Consider the following 25,760-nt stretch of genomic DNA (forward strand, 5'->3'; position numbering starts at 1 on the left):
GAGAAAGCTTCATAAATCACTCATTCCTGAAAAAAATTACATATGTATACTTTCTAAAATCATGTTAAAATGGAAAATATTAAGTTAGAATTTAAACCATGAAAAAATCAGAACAATTAGACAAGAGAAAGATATAAAGGCAATCCAAATTAAAAAGGAAGAAGTCAAATTATCCCTGTTTACTGATGATAAGATCTTATATTTGGAAAAACCTAAACACTCCACAAAAAAACTATTAGAACTGACAAATTCAGTAAAGCTGCAGGATACAAAAATCAACATATAAAAATCAGTAATATTTCTATATGTCACCAAGTCAACATTCTGAAAAGGAAATCAAAAGACTAATCCCATTTTAAACAGCCACAAATAAAATCAAATACCTAGAAATTAACCAAACAAGCGAAAGATCTCTATAATGACAACTATAAAATATTGACAAAAGAAATTAAAGAGGACACACACACACAAAAAAAGGAATGATATTCCACGTTCATGGATTCAAAGAATCAGTGTTGTTAAAATGTCCATACTACCAAAAGCAATCTACAGATTCAATGCAATCCTTATCAAAATACCAATGACATTCTTCACAGAAGCAGAAAAAAAGTTCCTAAAATTTATATGGAACCATAAAAGGCCCAGAATAGCCAAAGCTATCCTAAGCAGAAAGAATAAAACTGGAGGAATCACATTACCTGACTTCAAATGATACTACAGAGCTACAGTAACTAAAACGGCATGTACTGGCATAAAAATAAGACATACAGAACAGAACACAGGACCCAGAAACAAATCATATACCTACAGTGAACTCGTTTTTGACAAAGATGCCAAGAATGTACACTGGGAAAAGACAGTCTCTTCAATAAATGTTGCTGGGAAACTGGATATCCATATGCAGAAGAATGGAACTAGACCCCTATCTTTTGTCACATTCAAAAACCAAAATAGATTAAAGACTTACATCTAAGACCTCAAACTATGAAACTGCTACAATAAAATACCGAGGAAACTCTGCAGGACACTGGACTGAGGGCAAAGATTTCCTGAATAATACCCCACGAGCACAGGCAACCAAAGTAAAAATAGACAAATAGGATCACATTAACAAGCTTTTGCACAGCAAAGGAAACAACAAAGAAACAACCTACAGAATGGGAGAAAATATTTGCAAACTACCCATCTTAGAAGGCACTAATAAATAGAATATATAAGGAGCTCAAACAACTCTATTGAAAAAAAGTCTAATAATCTGATTTAAAAATGGGCAAAAGATCTGAATAGACGTTTCTCAAAACAATACACACAGATGGCAAACAAAGTGCCCATCAACAGATGAATGAATAAAGAAAATGTGGTACTTATACACAATGGAGTACTATTCAGCCATAAAAAAGAATAAGATCCAGTCATTTGCAACAACATGAATGGAACTGAAGGTCATTATGTTAAGCAAAGAGTCAGGCATGGAAAAGACAAACATCCCATGTTCTCACTTATGTGTGGAATCTAAAAGTTGAAACAATTGAACCCATGGAGATAGAGCAGAAGGATGGCTACTAGAGGCTGGGAAGGTCGGTGTGGGAAAGGGGTGAGAGAGAGGTAGGGATCATTAATGGGTACAAAAAAACAGAATAACGCCTAGTAGTTGACAGCACAACAGGGTGACCATAATCAATAACTTAATTGTACATTTTTAAAGAACTAAAGGACTATAACTGAATTGTCTGTAACACAAAAGATAAATGCTTGAGAGGATGCATACACCATTTGCCATGATGTGGTTATTACACATTGCATGCCTGCATCAAGACATCTCATGCACTCCATAATTATATATACCTACTATGTACTCACAAAAATTAAAAATTAAAACTAAGCATAAATAATAAGAGAATGTGATCATTCACTGTTGATATATGATAATACAAACATTAAAATAAAAAAGTATACTGCAATAAAACTATTTTCAACTATAAATTTATAATAATATAAATACTAAAATATAAACATAAAATACGTGCTATTATCTTTCATTGTCAAAACTGAAAAGAAATTTAATAAAAAGAAATGTCTGACTTTCAGTTCTTCATTTATTTGCAGAAAGAAAAACCTCAATGGAGAACACTGCTAACCACTATATAAGTAAAGCATAAAACTGACATTTCAATTACAAAAATAAATACAAAAGCCAACAGATCATTTATTTTGGTACACAATTATGTGTTCACAGAACGTATCATATGTACAGAATTTCCATATGTAATAAAGTCACTCCATACTGCTAGCTTCAATGTTCCTATATATTGCAGGAATTACCTTGAGAAATAAGTGGTAGCTATTAAACATTTAAATGATGTATTAAAATATATTGCTATCACAAAAACTGTACTGGCCTGTGATGTTCCCTTGACTGCCTCTGACCTGCTGCTTGCCCTGAGATAGGTGCATACTTAGAATATAAAGTAAGTTTTTGGAGAGAATGCTAAAAAGAAATAAACAACAAAAAACTTCTATTTATGTAACTCCAAAGGGTTTCGTGTATGTTAAGTTGAAATGTGAAGAAAACTGAAATAGAAGAAATAAATATTTCTAGTGCTGAGTGATGTCACACTGCACATGAACTCATTAAACACACACACATGGCCAGGCGCAGTGGCTTCATGCCTATAATCCCAGCACTTTGGGAAGCCTAGGGCAAATGACCTGAGGTCGGGAGTTCAAGACCAGCCTGACCAACATGGAGAAACCCTGCCTGTACCACAAATACAAAATTAGCCAGGCATGGTGGTGCATGCCTGTAATCCTAGCTACTTAGGAGGATGAGGCAGGAGAACTGCTTGAACCCGGGAGGCAAAGGTTACGGTGAGCCAAGATCGCACCATGGCACTCCAGTCTGGGCAACAAGAGCTAAACTCTGTCTCAAAAAAAAAAAAAAAAAAGGACACATACACAGCATTCTTTCTGGAACTCACATGAAGTGAATAATCTGAAACAGCCTCTTTAAAAAAAATCTTCGGCCAGGTGCAGTGGCTCACGCCTGTAATCCCAGCACTTTGGGAGGCCAAGGCAGGTGGATCACGAGGTCAGGAGATTGAGACTATCCCAGCACTTTGGGAGGCAGATGCAGGCATATCACTAGGTGAGGAGTTTGAGACCAGCCTGGCCAACACGGCGAAACCCCATCTCTACTAAAAAACACAAAAAAACTAGCTGGGCGTGGTGGCAGACATCTGTAATCCCAGCTACTCAGGAGGTTGAGGCCGGAGAAACACTTGAACCCAGGAGGTGGAGGTTGCAGTGAGCTGAGATGATGCCATTGCACTCCAGTCTGGGCAACAAGAGCAAGACTCCATCTCACAAAAAAAAAAAAAACAAAAACAAAAAACCAAAAAAAAACCCTTCAAGTATTATGTTATTGTAAGTATGACTTACTTCAGGACTTTCAAATGAAATGAAAAAAAAAAACAAAAAAAAATGTAAAATTTAAGTATAGAAGTTGAGGCCTGGCGCGGTGGCTCAAGCCTGTAATCCCAGCACTTTGGGAGGCCGAGACGGGCGGATCACGAGGTCAGGAGATCGAGACCATCCTGGCTAACACTGTCAAACCCCGTCTCTAGTAAAAAAATACAAAAAACTAGCCGGGCGAGGTGGCGGGCGCCTGTAGTCCCAGCTACTCGGGAGGCTGAGGCAGGAGAATGGTGTAAACCCGGGAGGCGGAGCTTGCAGTGAGCCGAGATCCGGCCACTGCACTCCAGGCTGGGCCACAGAGCGAGACTCCGTCTCAAAAAAAAAAAAAAAAAAAAAAAAAAAAGTTGTTTTCCCAAATTATTTTTAAAACACAAACATCAAAGTACTCCATTTTTGCTTTTTTTTTTTTTTTTTAGACGGAGTCTTGCTCTGTCACCCAGGCTGGAGTGCAGTGGCACGATACTGGCTTACTGCAACCTCCGCCTCCCAGGTTCAAGTGATTCTACTGCCTCAGCCTCCTGAGTAGCTGGGATGACAGGCACGTGCCACGACGATGGGCTGATTTTTGTATTTTTAGTAGAGATGGAGTTTCACCATGTTGGTCAGGCTGGTCTCGAACTCCTGACTTTGTGATCTGCCTGCATCAGCCTCCCAAAGTGCTGGGATTACAGGCGTGAGCCACTGCACCTGGCCCAAAGTACTCCATTTTAATAAGCATTCCATTTTGCTTACGGAAAGTTTTAGGAGCAAATAAGCTTTTTATGTCAGTTACTCATTCTCGTTTGTTTTTATGCCTTTCACTGATATAAAATGGACGTTTAAAAACTGAATTATAAAGGTTAGAAAAGGGTTAAAATTTAGAGCACTGAAAATACGGGGAAAAAGGTAAAAAAAACTGTTGAGACATTGTAAGTCACTTTTAAAACGAAAAAAAGCATTTGCTTTTTCCTTTTCTGGCTAGGCTTCTATAGACCAAACTGAAAAAATTGAGTAAACATATTCTTCTCACAGGAATAATGAAGGGTTCTCTTTCACAAACCAATGGGGTTACAATGGGGTTACTTAGTAGGCTGTCATGTTCTTATCACATTTTACACATGAAGTAACAGTTCATTACACTGAAAGCATAAATTCAGCTATGTAACTTTACTAATAACCCACCTTTTTCATTTTCTTTGTATCTACAAATGCCAACTGGAATTTCTGCTTGAAACATGGAGCCCACCATAATCTCCTATTTTAAAAATAACATAAAACATTAGTAAGATCTAGTAACAGATTTTATATCCATTTTCTAGCCTTACCATCTTAGTAAACTGTTCCTGGTTTCTCTGTCATAAAATACAAAAACAATTAACTACCTCAGAGGTACCTTTGTGAAGATGAATGACAAATAATGACTGGATGAAAATATTAGTAATAATAATGAGGTGAAATGCAACATAAACAATAAATACAAACTTTACTTCAAAATATAGAGACAAAGAAGTGAATTCTGATAACTTCATTAGTAAGATAACTGCAAAACCCGTAAAAAACAAAGTCAAATTCAGATATTTTCACAGTATCTACACTTAAGACAGTGGTCTTAAAATATGATCCCTGTATGAGCAGCAGAGCATCAGTGTCACCTATGAAATTTTTGTTTTTTTGAGACAAGGTTTTGCTCTGTCACCTAGGCTGGAGTGATCATGGCTCACTGCAGCCTCAACCTCCCAGGCTCAAGCAATTCTCTCACCTCGGTCTCTGAGTAGCTAGGACTACAGGCACATGCCACCACACACAGCTAATGGAAAACTGTTAGAAATGCAAATGCTAAGGTCCCACCCCAGACCTACAGACCTACTGGAACTCTGGGGACAGGACTCAGTCATTGGTATTTTAATAAGCTCTCTAGGTGATTCTGACATACACTGAAGTCTGAAAAACAGAGCTTCAAGTTAAGAAAAATAACAAAAAGGGTTTGTATAAAGCTCAGCAGGGGCCAAATGAAAGAAACTCTAAACAAAATAGATAAAGCAGGTTATGGTTTGACTTTCATTAAAACAATACAAAATGAAAAACCTCCTCCCACAAATATAATTAAATAGGAAATCTAGTAATCAAATCTATATAGTCAAATCACAGATTAGGTGAAACTGGCTGTTCTGAAAAGCAACTGGAAACTACCACTGGTGAAATTTCACAATGCAAGGAGACCAAGATTACAGTACCCTCTTTTGTCTGATGGCTAAATGTTAAGAACACACTGACATTTTCAAAATTGGGCATGGAAGGTACAAAATCATGGTCTAGAAGTTTTGATAACTCTTAGGATTTGGAAAATCTCTCTCCTGCTATTATTACCCCACTGATGTGAGGATCTCATTTTATCCAGTACAACTTCAAAGACATGCTTTATGTAATAAAGTTATTGCTATACCTAAAAGAAAATCCAATCCTTCTCATGATCAGTTTTCTAAAAGAATCAAACTTACAACAAATTTTCTCTACTCTTACAATGGAATTCTCTTTATGTCTTCTACTATAAAAAGAGTCCTTTATTGTCACATCTTGGGCCTCTTTTAATTTAACTCACCTATGCCTACCAAAGAACACTGTCACATTACTAACCCTGGCTGGGGTGCTTCTAAACGATCAATGCCTGGATCAATCGCAGGACAATTAAATTAGAATCTATGAATGAAGGCCCTGGTAGTCAGCACCTCTAAGTTACCCAAATGATTCTAACATAAAAACAGGGTTGAGAACATCTGGATTAGTATAAAGATAGGTACTTCCTTTTTCCTGTTCAGTTCTGAACATTTCTTTTCATCTGTTAATTTGTTGTATAGTACAGGGAAGAGAAGGGAAACAGCTTTGAAGATCATTATATGTAATGTTATCATATATGTAATTTTCCTTTAATCTTTCAAGCAAGCCCCATAAGGCTGACATTGTTATCCCTATACTACATGTAAGAAGAAGATGCTCAAAAATTTGATTTTCTCAGAAGCACACAATTACTAAGTTCTAGAGCTATAACTAAAATTCAGATTTGACTTCAAAACTGTTTCCCCTACCTTGTTTCTATAAAAACTCAATTTCGTAAATCTTTTTTTTTTTTTTTTTTTTTGAGACGGAGTCTCGCTCTGTCACCCAGGCTGGAGTGCAGTGGCTGGATCTCAGCTCACTGCAAGCTCTGCCTCCCGGGTTTACACCATTCTCCTGTCTCAGCCTCCGGAGTAGCTGGGACTACAGGCGCCTGCCACCTCGCCCGGCTAGTTTTTTGTATTTCTTAGTAGAGACGGGGTTTGACAGTATTAGCCAGGATGGTCTCGATCTCCTGACCTCGTGATCCGCCCGTCTCGGCCTCCCAAAGTACTGGGATTACAGGCTTGAGCCACCGCGCCCGGCCAATTTCGTAAATCTTTAAAAACAAAAAAAATGAATCTCTGAACCTTGACAATTATTTACAACAACAAAATCACACTGAAAGAAAACAATCTGCATTTACTCTGGCCTGCTTTATTACATAATTTTTTTTCTGAGAAAGGTGTGGTTAATTAATACCCTTTCTGAGTAAGGTATGGGTAATTAATACCCTCCAGCAATGAAGGTGTTCTACCTCTTAGCTTTTGTTCTTGCATTTAAAAAAAAGCACTGAATGCTTAATCAAATACTCTACTGAACACTCCAGATTAAAAAAACAACATATGTTGAAGATACATAAACTTGAATATGTAGTGGGACAGCAATTTAAAAGGACTCCCATGGTTTCTAGCTTTTTTCATCTTAATTTCTGCTTACTGCAGGAATCAGATTAAAAACAGGATGAAAGAACCATTGCCCAAATGGGCCACACAAATAAACTTTTGTGATTCTTGTTTTCTGTCTTGAGTTCCATCATTTGCTCAAATTAACACATACCGCACACTGGGCTAATCTTGTCTCTCAACAAAAATAACATTATTTCTTTTATATAAATGATTTGTTTTAACCAGTTCTACATAAAAAATTTTTTTGAAGACATGGGGTCTCACTAGGTTGCCCAGCCGGGTCTCAAACTCCTGGGCTGAAGTGATTCCGCCTACCTCAGCCTCCCAAGCTGGGACAACAAAGGAAAACATCATTGCAACCAGCTAATTCTACATAACATTTTGACAGATTTTCCTAAGAGCTCAGTTCTTTTACAATAACTTAAAATTCTTTAACTTAACTGTATGATTAATTATATGCTATATATTTTATAATTAAAAACTAATCTCAATATATTATCTTTAAATTCATTTCAGAAATTAAGTTGTATATAGTTATGAAGAAGCCAAATCTGTTTCTTCACACAATAAGCTTACCAGTTATAAATGTCAACATTAAATCCAATCATTTGGAGAGTTTTCCTTTTATAAAGTAATACAGAATGAAAAACTTACAAACTACTAAACAAAATTTACTTAACAAATATCAAAGCCTCCACAATTGCTTTCCATAATATTGAAAAATATATATATGATACTTTTTACAGGGCAACAAATGCCTAATTCAGCACTACTTCAGGACTAAATCAGAAATGTGGATTTTTGTTTTATTTTTTGTTTTGTTTTATAAAATGAGACAGGGGGCCAGGCATGGTGGCTCAAGCCTGTAATCCCACCACTTTGGGAGGCTGAGACAAGCAGATCACGAGGGCAGGACATGGAGGCCATCCTGGCTAACATGGTGAAACCCCGTCTCTACTAAAAAAACACAAAAAACTAGCCGGGAGTGGTGGCGGGCGCCCATAGTCCCAGCTACTCGGGAGGCTGAGGCAGGAGAATGGCATAAACCCGGGAGGCAGAGCTTGCAGTGAGCTGAGATCCGGCCACTGCACTTCAGCCTGGGTGACAGAGCGAGACTCCGTCTCAAAAAAAAAAAAGAGACAGGGTCCCGCAATGCTGCCCAGGCTGGTCTCAAACTCCTGGGCTCAAGCGATCTGCCTGCCTCAGCCTCCCAAAGTGCTGGGATTACAGGCGTGAGCCACCACACCCGGCCAGAAATGTAGATTTCTAATCTTATTTTGAGTGCCAACTTCCTCAACAAAATCCAATCCTTTAAATTCATTTTATTTTATAAAAAGATAAATATATCTCTAACCTAGATGTGTTAAGGAATCTGAACATTTACCAAACATTTAAATGTCATAAAAGGGCTTACATCGATTTTATCAATATACATAGTTAGTAAAAAATAATTACACTAGGCTTTTAAAAAAATATTAATTTATCTAAATTTTGGGAAAATATTGTTCTAACTACCTTTTTCCAGTCTTCTGATGGAATGTAATCTTCATCTTCTTCAGATTCTTCTTCTACTTCACTGTCTAGAATAAATAAGACACCAATACTATAAAATGACTGCTTAAGCTGTCTACATCTACAAATTATTTTTACATCTACCATCAAATATTTGGATATGCTCAAAAATATCTAATGAATTAAGCCAAGATATTTCTAACCAAATAATTAACACCCTATCACTTAAAAAAACAAAACCAAAAAAACCATTAACTTTCTACGTAACTGTATTCTCATGAAATGATTTCCTATAAAAACTTTTGGGAAAAAACAGATTTAGAATAAAGATAATATTACCTTACTACATATTTCATGACAGTTTATTTTTCTTCAAGTGTTTTTCTTCTTTTTAAACTAGAGAAATTTAGGTGTATTTATCAATATACCTAAAAAAGGCTAAGAGGCAAAGAAAGTAAAACATGGAAACTAAGGGAAAGCCTATGAGAAATAAAAAGACCATGAAACAAACATTTAAAAACAGGGCAAGGAAAAAACAAATACAACTGAAGTCAAGCAGTACATGACACAATTACCGTAGTATATTCACTAACAACAGGGACCGTGCATTACTAAACTAATAACTTACAATAAAAATCCATTTACTGTTGAAAAGAATTTCAGACTAAATGAATTTAAAGACCAGTTTAAAAAATGAGGATTTTAGGTAATACCTAAAATAGTAAAAATTATATTCAAATATTATCAACCAGTAACACTTACTTGTATCAAAATATTTACATCGACGTGGGCGGATAATTTCCTGGGCATCTTGAGAAGCAACAGATTGTGATGGATCATCATTGGAAGACTGAGTTTCATCCTCCTGACCTGATGAATCCTTTATATTCTCCTCCTGAGGAATAATAAATTTAATTTCTTTAAGATGTAAAGAAAATGGTTGCAGATGAAAGGCCATAGCATATAAATGTTGTTCTAATATAAGCAGAAGACTAAAATGAATATACTAGATGTAATATCGTATTCTGGGTTGGATCCTGCAACAGGAAAAAGTACATTAGCAGAAAAACTGGTATAATTCAATCTGCAGTTACTAGCACCGTACCAAGATGTTAACCTCAGCAGAAGCGGATCATATAGGAACTTTCTATACTAACTTTAAAAGTTTTATAAATCTAAAATTATTTCAAAATAAAGAAAAATAAACACAAACTGCCAATTAGCCTTCATTATTTAAAAGCAATAGCATTTTTTTGAAAGTTGGTATAAATGGCCAGGTGTGGTGGCTCACGCCTGTAATCCCAGCACTTTGGGAGGCCAAGGCGGTTCATGAGGTCAGGAGATCGAGACCATCCTGGCTAACGTGGTGAAACCTTGTCTCTACTAAAAATACAAAAACTTAGCCAGGCGTAGTGGTGGGCGCCTGTAGTCCCAGCTACTTGGGAGGCTGAGGCAGGAGAATGGCGTGAACCTGGGAGGCAGAGCTTGCAGTGAGCCAAGATAGCGCCACTGCACTCCAGCCTGGGTGACAGAGTGAGACTCCATCTCCAAAAAAACCACACAAACAAAAAAAGAAAGTTGGTATAAATAAATTAGAATAAGCACTGGAAAAAAAAGAAACCTGAAACGAGAAGACCAAACTGTTACCTCTCAGGAGCAGATTACAGGGGATTTCCAATTTTTATGTTATGTATTTCTGTAATATCTTAATGTTTAACACTTTTAAAATCAGGAAAAGTAAAGATTATAAAAACAAGTAATCAAAATGTATTAAGAAATTTTAACTTCAACAAGAATAAAGACTACAATCTTAAATATATGTATGTACACTTACTTTATTTTCCCCACTACAGCCACTGTTGTCATCATTATCAGCATCTTCATCATCTTCACCTTCTTCTTCCTCTTCCTCCTCTTCCTCATCTTCTTCAGGTAGTCGAACAGTACTACCATAACCATAAAGGCTGAGAAGTTCATGAATTGGCATGTCACCTTCCTAAATAAATAAAAATAAAAGTTAATTTCTGAATCAGTGATATTTCTGATTCCCAGGCTATAATCCACAAATCTGTGGAGTATTCATTCTATACTGAAGAATAAAAGCTGTATCATGAATTCTCAGATCATAAAAAAGTAAAATTGAAAATATTTCTGAAACCCATGAATATCCCAATCTTTTTAGTATTTCTATAAAATTAACCAATTCCAATTGCTGACAAGATTTTTAAGTATAATTAAAAAGTAGCCTTGGTCTAACATGGACTATTCTTTTTGCAATCAATTCAATATATGCACAATGACAGTTAACGCTATGCATGGATGCCCACTCTTAATAAGAGTACCATACTTGAGGGTGGAGAAATAGAACAACGAGAATTAGACTATAAGTTAAGTTAACAAACCCAGAAAGGCAGATGAAATTCAGAGCATCCAGAGCTCAGCCCGAACACATGAAAAAACAAAACAAAACAAAACAAAAACCAGTAGTAATATACAGAAATGATAATGGACTACATTAACCATATATTCTTTTCTATGGTTATCTCCATTTACACATAAAATTATCTCATGCAATCCTTACCATCTATCATACCGACTTGTTATATTATTTCCATTTCATAGATGAGAAAACATAGGCTGACAGCTTAAGCATTTCTTCAGAAATCACACAAGTTACAAGGAGTAGAGCCAGATTTAAACAGTCTAACTCCAAAAGCCCATATTCATATCAATACACCACGGTGCCTTGGCCAGGGACTTCCCTCAATCCCCACAAAAATCAGACCCTCTGTGGATGCAAAAGAAATGTCCATATGCAATGAAATGAGATCAGCTTTCTATACAAACTACTCACTCTAACCAGTAAACAAGAAAACAAGAAATGCACAGCATCAGGGAAACGTTAACAGAATTCTGATTATAAAAAGAAAATTTAATCCAAATCATGTGAACACATTATACACTCATGCACACCCACATACAATGCACATGGTCTGAAGCAAAACACTCAAAAAATCATCAGTTTAGAAGCTAGAAAAAAAGGGTAATCATGAATAAGACATGGTTCATATTTCTCCAGCAGTCATGGAAAGAAAGAAATAAGTCTAGCTAGTGTGTTAAACACATTGCTACAATGGGTATGGGTAAATCAGACTGGATTAGATGACACAATTAACCTCCATCACTCAAAATCCATGTGAGAAAAAATTAATGATTATAATTTGAAAAGATTTTCTTATGAAGAACTAGGAAGAAGGCATCATCCAAAACTTCTATCTCACATTACAAATGGATATTCTGGTTATGAATGTTTGTGAATCTATTTCTGAAAGATAAATCAATTCCAAGACCCCTAATGATTTGCAGAAGCTACAACCTGAAAAAGTGGTAACTTTATCAAGGCAAGATATTGCCACTCTAGCTAAATAAGCCGCTGGCAAACAACTGATAGCTCTTATACTGTGTTTCTCAAAGTACAACACCAACAGTGCTTTAAGTGTTCAAGTATCTGGTCCATGTACCAAGGATCTGGTACAGGACATTGGTTATTTGGGAATGTGGGAAGTCAGTCCTTAGGAACTAAAACAAAACTTCGAAATAAGAGACAGAAGTGTAATAAGAGAAATGTAATGAAAAGGCTAGATTTATTTTTTTGAGACAGAATCTTGCTCTGTCACCCAGGCTGGAGTGCAGTGGCATGATCATGGCTCACTGCAGCCTCAACCCACTGGGTTCAAATGATCCTCCCACCTCAGCCTCCCAAGTAGCTGGGACTATACATGTGCACCACCATGCCTGGTTAATTTTTGTATTTTTCATAGAGAAGGGTTTCACTATGTTGCCCAGGCTGGTCTCAAACACTTGGGTGCAAGCGATTTGCCCACCTTGGCTTCCCAAAATGTAGGATTGGAAACGTGAGCCACCGTGCCCAGCATAAAGCTAGTTTTATACACAAGAATAAAAAATAGCTGCCATAAAGTGTCTTCTATGTGTCAGGCATTTGTGATAGGTGCTTTGATTTCATTGTCTTTTTTTCTTGCAACAATGAAAGCAGTGTCAAAACACACAATTCCATTAAATCTGCACTGATAGAGACTTTATTATAATACCCAGACCTCCTAATCTCAGGTCATTTAACTTTGCTTAGGCTCACACCCTGCACCCCAAAATCAGAAGCAAGTTTAGCAACTGATCACTATTGTGAAGAAAAGCCACTGAAGTCACTAGTATGAATAAGGGCCCCAAAAAGATAAAACATAAGCGTAACAGTTTGCAACTAAAATTTACATAGGCCTTAAGAGTTCATGAAAAACTTGTTTCATTATTTGATCCTCAAAACTATCCTGTTACTACTACCTTTAATTTTTATAACTGTGTTATAACTAATCCTTTGAAACCACACAGCTAATTACACAGCCGTGCTCTATTTTGAACTCATCTTCTGACAAGATCATGGTACTTGGTTCACTCCAAAAAAAGAGGTGTATAATCAACCAAATAAATGCCCTCAGGCTCTCTACCATTGGTCTGTCTTAAGGGCATCCGAATTACCTTGAGGGTTTACTAAAACGGGCTGCTGAGCCTCACCCAAGTTTCTGACCTAGTAAGTCTCCAGTGACGCCTGAGAACCTACAATTAAAAAAAGAAAAAAAAAAAATCTCAGGTGATGCTAATGCTGCTGGTATGAGACCACCTTGGAAACCACCAATCTCACAGGTCTGGATGAGATACCTGCAAATCACCTTATCCAATGGGAGGTAATAAAGCTTGAACATTAACTTTAATAAAGCTTATCATATGACATGATATCCAGCTCAAATATTTGTCAAAAGGATAGGTGACATACTAACTACATGGAGAAAAAATTTTTCTTTTTTAACCATTATCAAGAATGTAGAATGTCTGACAATCATAGTTAGATTAAGGTTTTTCCCTCTTGGATATACAGATGAGAAGTGTGACTCACTTTATAAAAATTCATTTCTCAGGCCAAGCGCAGTGTCTCACGCCTGTAATCCCAGCACTTTGGGAGGCTGAGGTTGGCAGAACACTTAAGGTCAGGAGTTCAAGACCAGCCTGGTCAACAAGGCAAAACCCCAACTCCACTAAAAATACAAAACAATCAGCCACAGGCATGGTGGTGCACACCTGTACTCTCAGCTACTCAGGAGGCTGAGGCAGGATAATTGCTTGAACCCAGGAAGCAGAGGTTGCAGTGAGATGAGATCATGCCACTGCACTCCAGCCTGGGTGACAGAGTGAGACTGTCTCAAGAAAAAAAAAGGAAAAAGGAAAAAGAAAAAAATTCATTTCTCAAAGAAAAATTCTCCAACACCTCCAATATTGACTAAGCAGAGAACAGAGAGTCAAAAGTGGCCTGATCACAGTGCATTTAGAGGGGGAATGCTTGAATTACAATCGTAATAGAACTGGCACAGATGGAGAAAAATCATTCAAGTCACAGCAAATGACAAATGCACAGGTACAGAAACAAAAATGAATAATCCAGTCACCCTGATTAGAGCAGACATACCATTTATAGTAACTAAAAAAAAAAAAAGTATCATTTCAGAAGGCTACACATTACTGAAAGATCAGTTACAGATTAATGAAAGTGAGGATTACTATTTTTAACTACTTTCTCTAGTTCTATGTAATTTTTAAAGGGATCTGTTATATTCCTGACTCAATTTGAGCATACTGAATGGTTACTAACACTATGGAAGTATTTAGGGGAAATTACACACACAATAAAACACTCAACATGAACTTAGGCAGGGGAAGATTTAGTTTGCTTGCCAAGTAGACTGAGCCAAGTGGGAATCCACTGCTATCATTCACTACACATTCACCTGTATTATGATCAGAAACTAAATGAAATTAGTGGTTGTGGAAAAGAAAAAATTTAAGAGACGAAACAGGATTCAACCAGGGATTAGGAGAGATGGAGGTCCTGGTGATGCTGAATCCCTGGTTCCATATATTCCTTGTACCCAACTACACATTCATATACCTTCTAATAGTTTATTTTTACACAAGGTTATTTTTAGATGGGTTTTATCAAATGTAAACAAAATATCCTTACTTACTCAATCAACAAAATGCTTACTTATGCTGGGCGCAGTGGCTCACACCCGTAATCGCAGTACTTTGGGAGACCGAGGGGGCAGATCACTTGAGGTCAAGAGTTCAAGACTGGACTGGCCAACATGGTGGAACCCCACCTCTATTAAAAATACAAAAACTAGCCAGGCATGGTGGTGCTGGCATGTAATCCCAGCTACTCAGGAGGCTGAGGCAACTGCTTGAACCCAGGAGGCAGAGGCTGCAGTGAGCCGAGACTGTGTCACTGCACTCCAGCCTGGGCGACAGAGTAAGACCCTGTCTCAAGAAAATTTAAAAAAAAAAGAAAAAAAAATGCTTACTTAATAGTATTAAACTTGTAACTCAGCTGTCACCCAATATCAGGTGAGTAATATCAGTTTAGTAAGCAACAAAGAAAAAATCATCACCACCAAAAATACAACTTGAAGCATGACAGCATAAAAAGTCTCTTATTTAATCTAAGGTAAAAGTGAAAATCTTGCAGCAAACTCTGGGCTACACCTACGATAAAAACCAGAATCAATTTTGCTGAGGAATCCTGTTTCAAATTGCAATAGCATGTATTTGTGTTCCTGCTTTGTGCTAACTGAAGTACTTAAAGATTTAGCAAGCATAAACAAGCATCACATAAGGATTATTTATTTCCCCTGCAAGCCTCTCCTACTCTCTTCTACTTCTGTACTTTGAAATGTTCTTTCTTCCATTCCAAACATTTATTTTCCTTGAAAGTTCACCTCCTGGACCACAGCAGCTGACATAATTGGAATCACTGTATTCTCTGGCCATATATTTGGAGTGGGCACATGACCCACGCTTGTCCATACTTTGTTTCTGGATTTTTATCAACAGCAACTTAAGAAAGAAGCACAGACTATCTCAAGAAGTAAATGTGGGAGACCTACAAACTGACAGCATCATATGAAGAAAGTTGGTCTGAAAAGAGAAGTCAGGTGAGTCAGGTGGGACGTGGTGGCTCACGCCTGTAATCTTAGCACTTTGGGAGGCCAAGGTAGGCAGATCACTTGAGCTCAGGAGTTCGAGACCAGACTGGGCAACATGGCGAAACACTGTCCCTACAAAAAATACAACAAGAATTAGCTGGGTGTGGTGGTGCATGCTCATAGTCCCAGCTACTAGGGGGGCTGAGGCAGGAGGATGGCTTCATCCAGGGAGGTCGAGGCTGCAGTGAGCCGAGGCTGCAGTGAGCCAAGACTGCACTGCTGCACTCCAGCCTGAGTGACAAAGTGAGACACTGTCTCAAAAACAAAAAGAGGTAAACCATGTAGACAAGCAGAAATAGAGAAAATAAATTCTGGTGGCACTTGAGTCCCTGGGGAGCAGATATATCCCTCCTTTAATGAAATTCCATGAGACTTACATGAAATTCTTCATTTTGTCTAACCTAGTTTGAGGTTAGACTGTGTGTAATCTAGTTACAGACAGATTTCTGTCTCTGCACCCCCAAATTCCGATGCTATAAACAGTAATGATATGGTGTAACACAAATATTCTGTTATTTCCCTCTGAAAAAAAGACTTAAGGATGAATAAAACTTGGCCAAAAGTAGTACACTATTATACCAGGGCCTGTCAGCCGCCTGTTCCAGAGAATTTCTCATTAGTTTATATTACCAAAGGCTACATTCTACCAGTTACTCAAGGGCTTACTTCAATTTAAATTGAAACATCACAATAAAGTGGCACAGTGTTTTAATCCCATTCACGTAAGTGTTAAAAGAGTATAAAAAGGGGAGAACAGAGTGTAAGAGAAAATTATGTGTAAAGTTGTAAATTTTCAGTTATAGGTCAGGGACTTTTTTGAATCTTATGAATGACATTAACTACTAAGATTTATTTTGTGTTTATTATGTGCCAAATATTATGTTAAGTGCTTTAGATATATTATTCTTGTAATAACATCTGAAGTTTAACAATCTTAAGTAACCTATCCTAAGTCACAAACTGAAATAAGAAGTAGAGCTGGATTGCGAACCTGGGCAGTTTAACTCACTGCTTTACACTGCCCTTCTGTACATATGCGTATATACTGCCTTCTTCAAAATCTAACATCAGGTTAAATATACAGCATCCTGTTATAATGTGAACTAAGAGGGCTGATAATCTGTGAGAAATAAGGAAAGTGAGCATAGTACATGATAAATAAAAATACTGGAATGTAGCCAGGCACAGTGGCATGCACTTGCAGTCCTAACTACTCAGGAGGCTGAAGCGAGAGGAAGGCATGAACCCAGGAGTTTGAGGGTGCTTGAGTTATGACTGCACCACTGCACTCCAGCCAGCATGACAGAACGACACCCTGTCTCTAAAAAATTAAATTAAAAAAAAAAACAAAAACAGGAATACACACTGTATTTGCAGATTGTACTTTAAGAAATGAGTTGTTTTACACTGTAACAAAAGGAGGGGCAATCATGTCTGCATAAGCTAAAGGAAGGCTGGCTGAAGGTGGGAGAAATTGAATTTTTAAAAGATAAACTGACCAGGCTCGGTGGCTCACGCCTATAATCCCAGCACTTTGGGAGGCCAAAGTGGGAGGACTGCTTGCACACAGGAGTTCAAGACCAGCCTGGGCAACAGAGCAAGAACCCATCTCTACAAAAAATAAAAAATTAGCCGGGCATAGTAGTGTGCCTACAGTCTCAGCTATGCAGGTGGTGAGGCAGGTGGATCGCATGAGCCTGGGAGGGTGACAGAGTAAGACCCTGTATCAAAAAGGATAAACACCATATACTATATCTCAAGTTAAGTCTGCTCTAATTTCAAGACAATAGGGTAAAGTTATCAAACACCAACATATTATAAGGTTGGAGTGGCATCCAACTCCTAGCTGCAGAAGAGGTGCTAGTTCCTAGCTCCTTCTCCCTCACATCAGGAGGTTAGTCATTAAGAAATGGCAGATGCTGACCTTCAAGTCAGGGCCATTTGATGGATGGAGATAGTACTCTTCTTACACCTGTTGTACCAAAACTGACTTACCAATAAAATGCTAATGAAGATAGGAAGAAGAGGCTGATTTCCAGCCAAAAAGGCCTAAGGGACCACATCCAGACTGAACTAGAGAGATGGTTCCTAAGGTAACCAACCTCTTGGGGCTGGGGCTTGACTAGAACATACAACCATATAGGAATGAAGGCAGTGAACTCTTCTTTATAATCCTCACACTGAGATTTCTTTTCTATCTATATAATGTGTGTATACTTCAATCTCTCACATTTTAATCTCACATTTTAATTATTCTCTAGCTCTGGAGATTCACTGGATGGAACACATCTGGTACTTTAAAAGTATATATTAAGTACTGATACTGTTATAGTGTGATTTTTATAAAATATATCTAAATACATGAAGATACTGCAATCTAGATCTTTCTTTTCCCAAATGGACTGCCACAATTGTGCCCATTTAGAGTCTCTGATTTTAAAGAGTTCATTTGGAAAACAGAGTTAAACGCGAGTGTTTCTATTTGTAGCAAACAAAAGTCCATCTATGGCCAGGTGCAACAGCTCATGCCTGTAACCCCAGCACTTTGGGAGGCTGAGATGGGCAGATCACTTGAGGCCGGGAGTTCGAGACCAGCTTGGGCAACATGGTAAAACCTTGTCTCTACTAAAAATACAAAAATTAGCACACGCCTGTAATCCTAGCTACTCGAGAGACTGAGGCAGGAGAATTGCTTGAACCCAGGAGGCAGAGATTGCAGTAAGCTGAGATCGTGCCACTGCACTGCAGCCCAGGCAACAGAGTGAGACTCTGTCTCAAAAAAACAAAAGTCTATTTACTATGAGAATGATTCTGATATTCCCTTCAAGATCCCCACAATAAATAATAACCTATATACCCAATTTTATTAAAACATGTTATCTTTTATATTGCCATAATCCATGCATACAAATGTAACAATACACATCAAAACGTCTATCATTAGTTTTCACTGAAAATTCTAGAATTCAAATTCAATGAACTTAAAACCAAATGCTATATAGTTATTGATATTTCCTGAATGAATGTCAGAGTTCTGCCACAATACATCAAAAATTCATTTCATGCAACCGAAGTGTAAGGTGAAAAACACTTTATCAATCCCTGACATAACTAATGTTTTGCTTCTATAAAAGCAAATAAATAATCAACACAACAAAATCTTATTCACTTTTTAAATAAAAACAACAAGGATTTTGTTTGGTTTATATCTAAAGAGTTAGTAACTCTAGGAAATCCAACAAATTGGCTCCAAAATATTGCTTAGCTTCAGGTTATAGATGAAAAGCATTCTGTGCTACTTAAAACAAAGCTTTAATTGTTTCTGGGAGAAGTCAGAGAAGAATCTGAGAAGGTATAAGGTTGCCTAGTTGAAAGGATGATAAAGGATTGGTTCAACTGTCTTTTTTTCCCTATCTCTATAAATAATTCTATTTTAACTTCTATTTCCTAAGGCAGAGTCACTTGAAAGCAAGTTTTAAGGCACTATATGGGGCTGGGGAAAGGAATAGGAGACAGAAACAGGAAAAGGCAATGATATAACCAAAATTTTAGCACAGCCCATTAGTAATTTTCTACTAATTAAATGTAATAAATATTTCATTTTCTGAAATAGAAAAAAATCATTCTAACTCATAACCCATTATGAAAACTGTACTTATTTTCTCTTGCTAATTAGTATTTGAGCTAATACAGAATATAAGACAAAAAGTATAAGATTTTATTACTGTACCTTTTATCCCACAGATGGCTATTCAGAAGCAAAAAATATATCTAAAGTGATAGATGTTTCTCTGAATATAGGCAAACTGAAAATAATTGTCTTCTCACTTCAGAAATACATGAAGTGACTATGATTGTTAAATCAACTGTTTCCCTTGATTCAGAATCTAGATTCTGAATCATTCAATTATAACTGTTTTTGAATCGCTTCCCAGCCTCCTACTTTTAAAGAATAGTTCTGACTCCAAGTTCTTCAAGTGCCCTGTTTTCAGAGACACAGTTAAAACAACAGGGTAAATAGTAGTAACATTTTTACTCTGTCACCTAGGCTGGGGAGCAGTGGTGCTATCATAGCTCACTGCAGCCTCAGATTCCTGGGCCCCAGCAATCCTCCCACCTGAGCCTCATGAATTGTTGGAACTACAAGTGCTTGCCACCATGCCTAATTCATCTTTTTAAAAATTTTTTGGTAGAGATGTGGGTCTCACTATGTTGCCCAGGCTGGTCTTGAATTCCAGGCCTCAAGTAATCCTCCTGCCTTGGCCTTCCAAAGTACTGAGATTACGGGCATAAACCACTATGCCCAGCCTTTCATATGCTTTTTTTTTTTTTTTTTTTTTTTTTTTTTGAGGCGGAGTCTTCACTCTGTCGCCCAGGCTGGAGTGCAGTGGCACCATCTCGGCTCACTGCAAGCTCCGCCTCCCGGGTTCGCGCCATTCTCCTGCCTCAGCCTCCGGAGTAGCTGGGACTACAGGCGCCCGCCACCGTGCCCGGCTAATTTTTTGTATTTTAGTAGAGACGGGGTTTCACCGTGTTAGCCAGGATGGTCTCGATCTACTGACCTCGTGATCCGCCCGCCTCGGCCTCCCAAAGTGCAGGGATTACAGGCGTGAGCCACCGCGCCCGGCCCTTTCATATGCTTTTTAACCCATTCTTGAAAGACTTTTGTGATAGCCAATATATAACTTTGACACATTAAATTATTCACACATTGTGGATTAAGTCAGCTGTAATCACTAAATGATCTAATCCCAAAGCCAGCTCTAATCCCACAATGGGATCACCTAACAAGATTTGAATAAACAGTAATAGAACTCCTTTCTGAGCTCTTTGAATGTATCCTTTAAAAAGTTACAAACTAAAATCATGAGACATAAGTCTTTATTACCATAAAAGTATAAGCACATTTTCCATGACATTATGTATTCTAAATCCTTAAAGACTGAAACTATGTCTTATTTCTTATGTTCTTTTTATCATGGAGTACGGGAAATCATATGCATGATAAAATTTTATTAGAACATACCAGACTGATATCCATTCATTCATACAATACTTTTGAGTGAACACTCTTGCAAGGTACCATGAAATATACTGGTGAATAACACAGTCATTTTATTTCATTTTATCTTCTCAAAACCAGTGGCGGTACAGCCAATAAAGAAACAATTATAAATTGTGTCCTAACACTAAAGAAAGCATTGAATAGGATACAGTGGTAAAAATAAATAAATAAATAAATAAATAAAACAAAACAAAACAAAACTAATTAAAAGCTAATTAGGGGACAGGAAAGGCTGCTATTCTGAGGAGGCAACACCGAACCCAGAGGATAAGTAGCCGGCCTTGGGCTTCAGCTTATTCAGTGAGAACAAGCTGAAAATCCTTGAGGCAGGAAGCAACTCGCTTATTTAACAACAAAAGCAGCTAGTGTGGCTATAACATAGGTAGTATGATACATGGATGAAAAGCCATTATCATAAAGGTGGCCTTGCTGGCCTGGTTGAGGAGTTTGGGTTTTCTTTGTTTATAATAGGAAGCCAGGAGGTTGATATAAATTGATTTACGTTTTGAAAAGAAGATTATGGCTGCTGGGTGGAAATGTATCAGGAGAAAGATGGTAAAAGAGGAAATGGGGAAACCAGTTAGGAAGTTACTGCAATAGTCTAGGCTAGAAATAATGGCAACCTAGGCAGCAATGGAGCTAAAGAGTCGGCTAAGGGATATTCTTGTGGATACAAATGATAGGTTTATTTAGAAGTAAGATATTGAAAGAGAAGGAAAATGACTCACTGGTTTCTGACTTAGGCACCAGGGTAAACAGTAGTGCCACTTTTTACTGATAGAACAGGGAAAAAACAAGTAGAGAAAAAAACAACAGTCAATAGTTCTGTTTTGGACATTTATAATTTAGAGATGGCCGTTGAGATAAGCAAGCAGAAATGTCAAGGTGGATAAACAAAACTGGAGACAGTAAATAGGTTAATGCTAGAAATAGAAACTAAAGAATACTAAGCATATAGACACCATGGGAATAAATTCAATCACACAGCTTAGTGACTTTCAAATTTGGTGTACATATAATGCCAACTTACTTAATGACGATGTGGATCTGAACCCCACCTCCAGAGATTCTGATTCAGTATGCCGGGGGAGAGGTCTAAAAATCTGCTTCTTAAAGTAAGTACATGGCTGATTCTAATGCAGCTGACCCTCATACTACATTTTGAGGAGCACTGATCCAGACAAAGACAGGAGAGAAAAAAAGAAGGTCCAAACTGAGAATTACAAACTGCCAAAATGTAAATCTTGAGTAAGGGAAGAAGAGTCTGCAAAAGATACTGAATAGGAACAAAAAGATAAAGAAAACCAGACTGTGGTGTACTCCAGAATTCAAGTAAAAGAAGGGAGGGTTAAACTACATTGAATACTGCTGAGAAAAAGTAAGGTAGCAAGAGAAAAGTGAACATAACAATAGATATAACAAGGAAAGTTCACTGGTCACCTTGATAGGAAGAGATGGAGATAATCTAGAGCACTTTATGTAGTGAATGGAAAATGATATTTCAAGACATTTTTGGCTCTGAAGGAGAATAAGTAAAAGATATGGTAACTGGGGAAGGACAAAGGGTATATAAGAGGCTGTGCAGAATCCTTTTATAGTCTATTTTTGACCAGACCTTTTGTAGTAGAATCCTTTAATAGTCTATGTTTTACCAAAGTAACTATGTGAATTCTGTTATTTCACATAATAAAGTCATTGTTTTTAAAAGCCTTTCTTTTCAAACTTTAAATATACCACCTATGATCACATAGAATTTTTCAGTCGTTAATATATAAAACAATTTCTCTCCTAAACAGAGAATCAAAATTTCAAATCTTCCCTTTCCACAAAAAAGTCACAACTAATTCATACCCTAGCTCTACATGTTATTTACCCTTGCAAGATCTTCTATTTCAGAACTGAAGTTTGTTTCTCCTTCCATCATTTCTTCCTCTTCTAATGTTCGTTCATCATCAAAATCGTGAACCAGCATGTCAGCTGATGGATCAAATTCATGGTCATCTGATGTTGCTGAACCTCCTGGTAAGGAATATTTCAAAAAGTTTGGTAAACCAAATTAAGTGGATCTTATTAATATTAATGTATTTATTTTTATTTGAAGCTGGATGTAAGTCAAAAGTACCAAGAAAAAGCTACGCACAGCAACTATTATATATTGCTTTTTAACAGTTACAATGGCAAAATGGGAGGAAAATGTTTACAGTTTTAAAAGTGTTTATAATGTTATAAATATGAAACAAGTTGTAAATAATAAATGGTCATATCCAATAAGAACAGGTTTTTCCTGTGGAAAAAAGTCACAATTCTTTTTTGTCTTTTTCTTCTTTGAGACAGGGTCTCGCTCTGTCTCAGGCTAGCATGCAGTGACACAATCACAGCTCACTGCAGCCTCGACCTCCTAGAGTCAAGCGATCCTTCTACCTTTACCTCCAAAGTAGTTGGGAATACAACCACCACACCCAGCTAATTTTTAAATATTTTTTTGGTAAAAGCAGGGTCTTGCTGTGTTGCCTGGCTGGTCTTGGACTCCCAGGCTCAAGCAATCAACCTGCCTTGGCTTCCCAAAGTGCTGGGATTACAGGTGTACCTGGCCCTAAAAAACACAATTCTTAACCATTTGATTGATGTTTGATAGACCCAAAGAGTTTGAACTCCTCTGGCCCATGAGGAGACTGTAAGTCAGCCCTCGGCTTCTGTGTCTGTGGATTCAACCAACAGCAGACTGAAAATATTAAGAGAAAAAACAAACAAAAAACCTCTGTCTGCCTTCAACATGTACAGGCTTTTTTCTTGTCATTATTCCCCAAACAACACAGTGTAACTATTTACACAGTGTTTACCTATATTAGGTATTTTTTATATATATATATACACACACACACACACACACACACCAGAGATTATGTAAAGCATATAAGAGAATGTGCATAGGTTACACACAAATACTACGCATTTTGTATCAGGGATTTGAGCATCCACAATTTTGGTATCTGAGGGAGGTTCACAGATACCGAGGGATGACTGTATAGTCATGTGAAATATACAGTCATCTGAATACACAGTCTAGTGAAGACACAGCTGCACTCAAATATTATTATTCTGTAAGTACTTCCTTGAAAATACATTCTAGTGGCTGGATGTAGTTGCTCATGCTTTAATCCCAGCACTTCACGAGGCCAAGACGGGAGGATCACTTGAGCCCAGGAGTTTGAGACAGGCCTGGGCAATATAACGAGACCCCATCTCTAAAAAAAATTTAAAAATTAGCTGGGTGTGGTGCTGTGCGACTGTCATCCCAGTCAGTAAGGAGGCTGAGGCAGGAGAACTGCCTGAGCCTGGGAGGTCAAGGCCACAGTGAGTCATGATCACACTACTGCACTCCAGCCCGGGAAACAGAGCAAGGGCCTGACTTAAAAAAAAAAAAAATCTAATATTTGGGTAGCTGTCCTTAATTTAGTGGATTTTGATCAGAAATAACCCAAAAGACTGAGTAGAAGAGCAAAATTTATTAAAACTGCATACAGAACTCTTATCAAAGTCATTAAAAATAATCTAGTAGGTAACTGACATGTGGTTGGGGAATACTGCTGGACCCTATAGGGTCAAGCTTTGTAAATAGCATAATGCAAAGGCTGGGCATACATAGTCTGTAAAATATCCCCATGTTTTACTACTGCCAATGTGGACCTAGATTTGCAAAAGCATTGTTTACTAATAAACAAATGAGTTACTGAACACTGAAAAATTAGCAATTTTTAAAGTTTTAACTGTTGATGGTTAGACATTAATAGATGTACCTATTCTTTCATTTCACTCCAGAAAGAGAACCAATAAGTAAAGCAAAGAGACAGAGCTGACTTCTTGAAAATCTGACTATTATGAATAAAGGAGTGCCCAAGGCTTAGGGTTTTTCAGTTACAACAATTTTCAAAAGAATCATTTTTTGAGTGCTTACTATGTGCCAGACAGTATGTTCAAGCACGTCATATACATTATCTCAATTAATCTTCAAATAATCCTACGAAGTAGGTATTATCACCCCATTTAAAGAGGAAAAAAACAAAATAAAAACTCAAGGCTTAGAGATTTTAAGTAGCAAGTCTAAACTTACAATAAACGGCAAAGATGAATTTGAATTCTGGGTATACTAATCCCAACACCTATGCTTTTATTGCACTCCAAGCCTCCCGTAAATTAATTTAGTATACCGCCTCAAAGAATACTCAACGAGAGTCTATGTACTAAGACAAGTGAATGCCAGCCAGGTCACATGGCGAAGCACTTAACATCATTGTGCCCTTTCAGAAGCACAATACTGATACTAGACCAGGCGCAGTGGCTCATGTCTGTAATCCCAGTACTTTAGGAGGCCAAGGCAGGAGGATTGCTTGAGCTCAGGGGTTCAAGAAAAGCCTGGGCAACACAGTGAGACCTCATCTCAAAAAAGAAAGGAAGAAAGAGAAAGGAAAAAAGAAAGGAAGAAAGGAAGAAAGGGAAGGAAAGGGAGAAGGAAGGAGGGAGGGAGGAACTGATACTAAATAGAAAACTAAAAACATAATTATATGCCAAGTCAGATACCTTCTACCAGTGTATAGTAAAAATGAATTAACGCTTATCAAAGTTTTAGAATAATTTACAAAATAAAAACTTTTAGAAAAGCGTATTATCTTAATTTTCTTCCAGAAATTAAGAAAAGCTTAGCACAGTTTCAGCAGAGCATCTTAGTACTGCTTGAGGGAATGGACACAAGGGTTTCATAGGCGCACAATTTGAGAATATAGGTGTAGTTTTCTGTCCCAATCCTTTTCTCTTCTGAGTTTTCAAAAGAAAACTCTCCTCAAACTT

At 37.4% G+C, this 25,760-nt stretch overlaps 1 protein-coding gene across 30 annotated transcripts in view; it reads right to left on the reverse strand.

Moving 5' to 3' along the window:
* The window catches only part of MIER1 (MIER1 transcriptional regulator), a 63,822-nt gene that overhangs the window by 19,594 nt on the left and 18,468 nt on the right, over nt 1–25,760 (reverse strand). For 25 of the 30 annotated variants that reach the window (XM_005543108.3, XM_065520725.1, XM_005543107.4 and 22 more), the window contains 5 exons: nt 22,789–22,934; nt 10,579–10,740; nt 9,507–9,639; nt 8,748–8,812; nt 4,636–4,708 (listed from right to left, as the gene is read on the reverse strand). In XM_005543108.3, the coding sequence (XP_005543165.1) occupies nt 4,636–4,708; nt 8,748–8,812; nt 9,507–9,639; nt 10,579–10,740; nt 22,789–22,934 (579 nt within the window). The remainder of the gene's footprint in view (nt 1–4,635; nt 4,709–8,747; nt 8,813–9,506; nt 9,640–10,578; nt 10,741–22,788; nt 22,935–25,760) is intronic. The other 5 variants (XM_074004292.1, XM_074004290.1, XM_065520660.1 and 2 more) reach the window with 1 other exon arrangement.

This window comes from Macaca fascicularis, chromosome 1 (assembly GCF_037993035.2).
Source record: "Macaca fascicularis isolate 582-1 chromosome 1, T2T-MFA8v1.1".
NCBI lineage: Eukaryota > Metazoa > Chordata > Mammalia > Primates > Cercopithecidae > Macaca > Macaca fascicularis.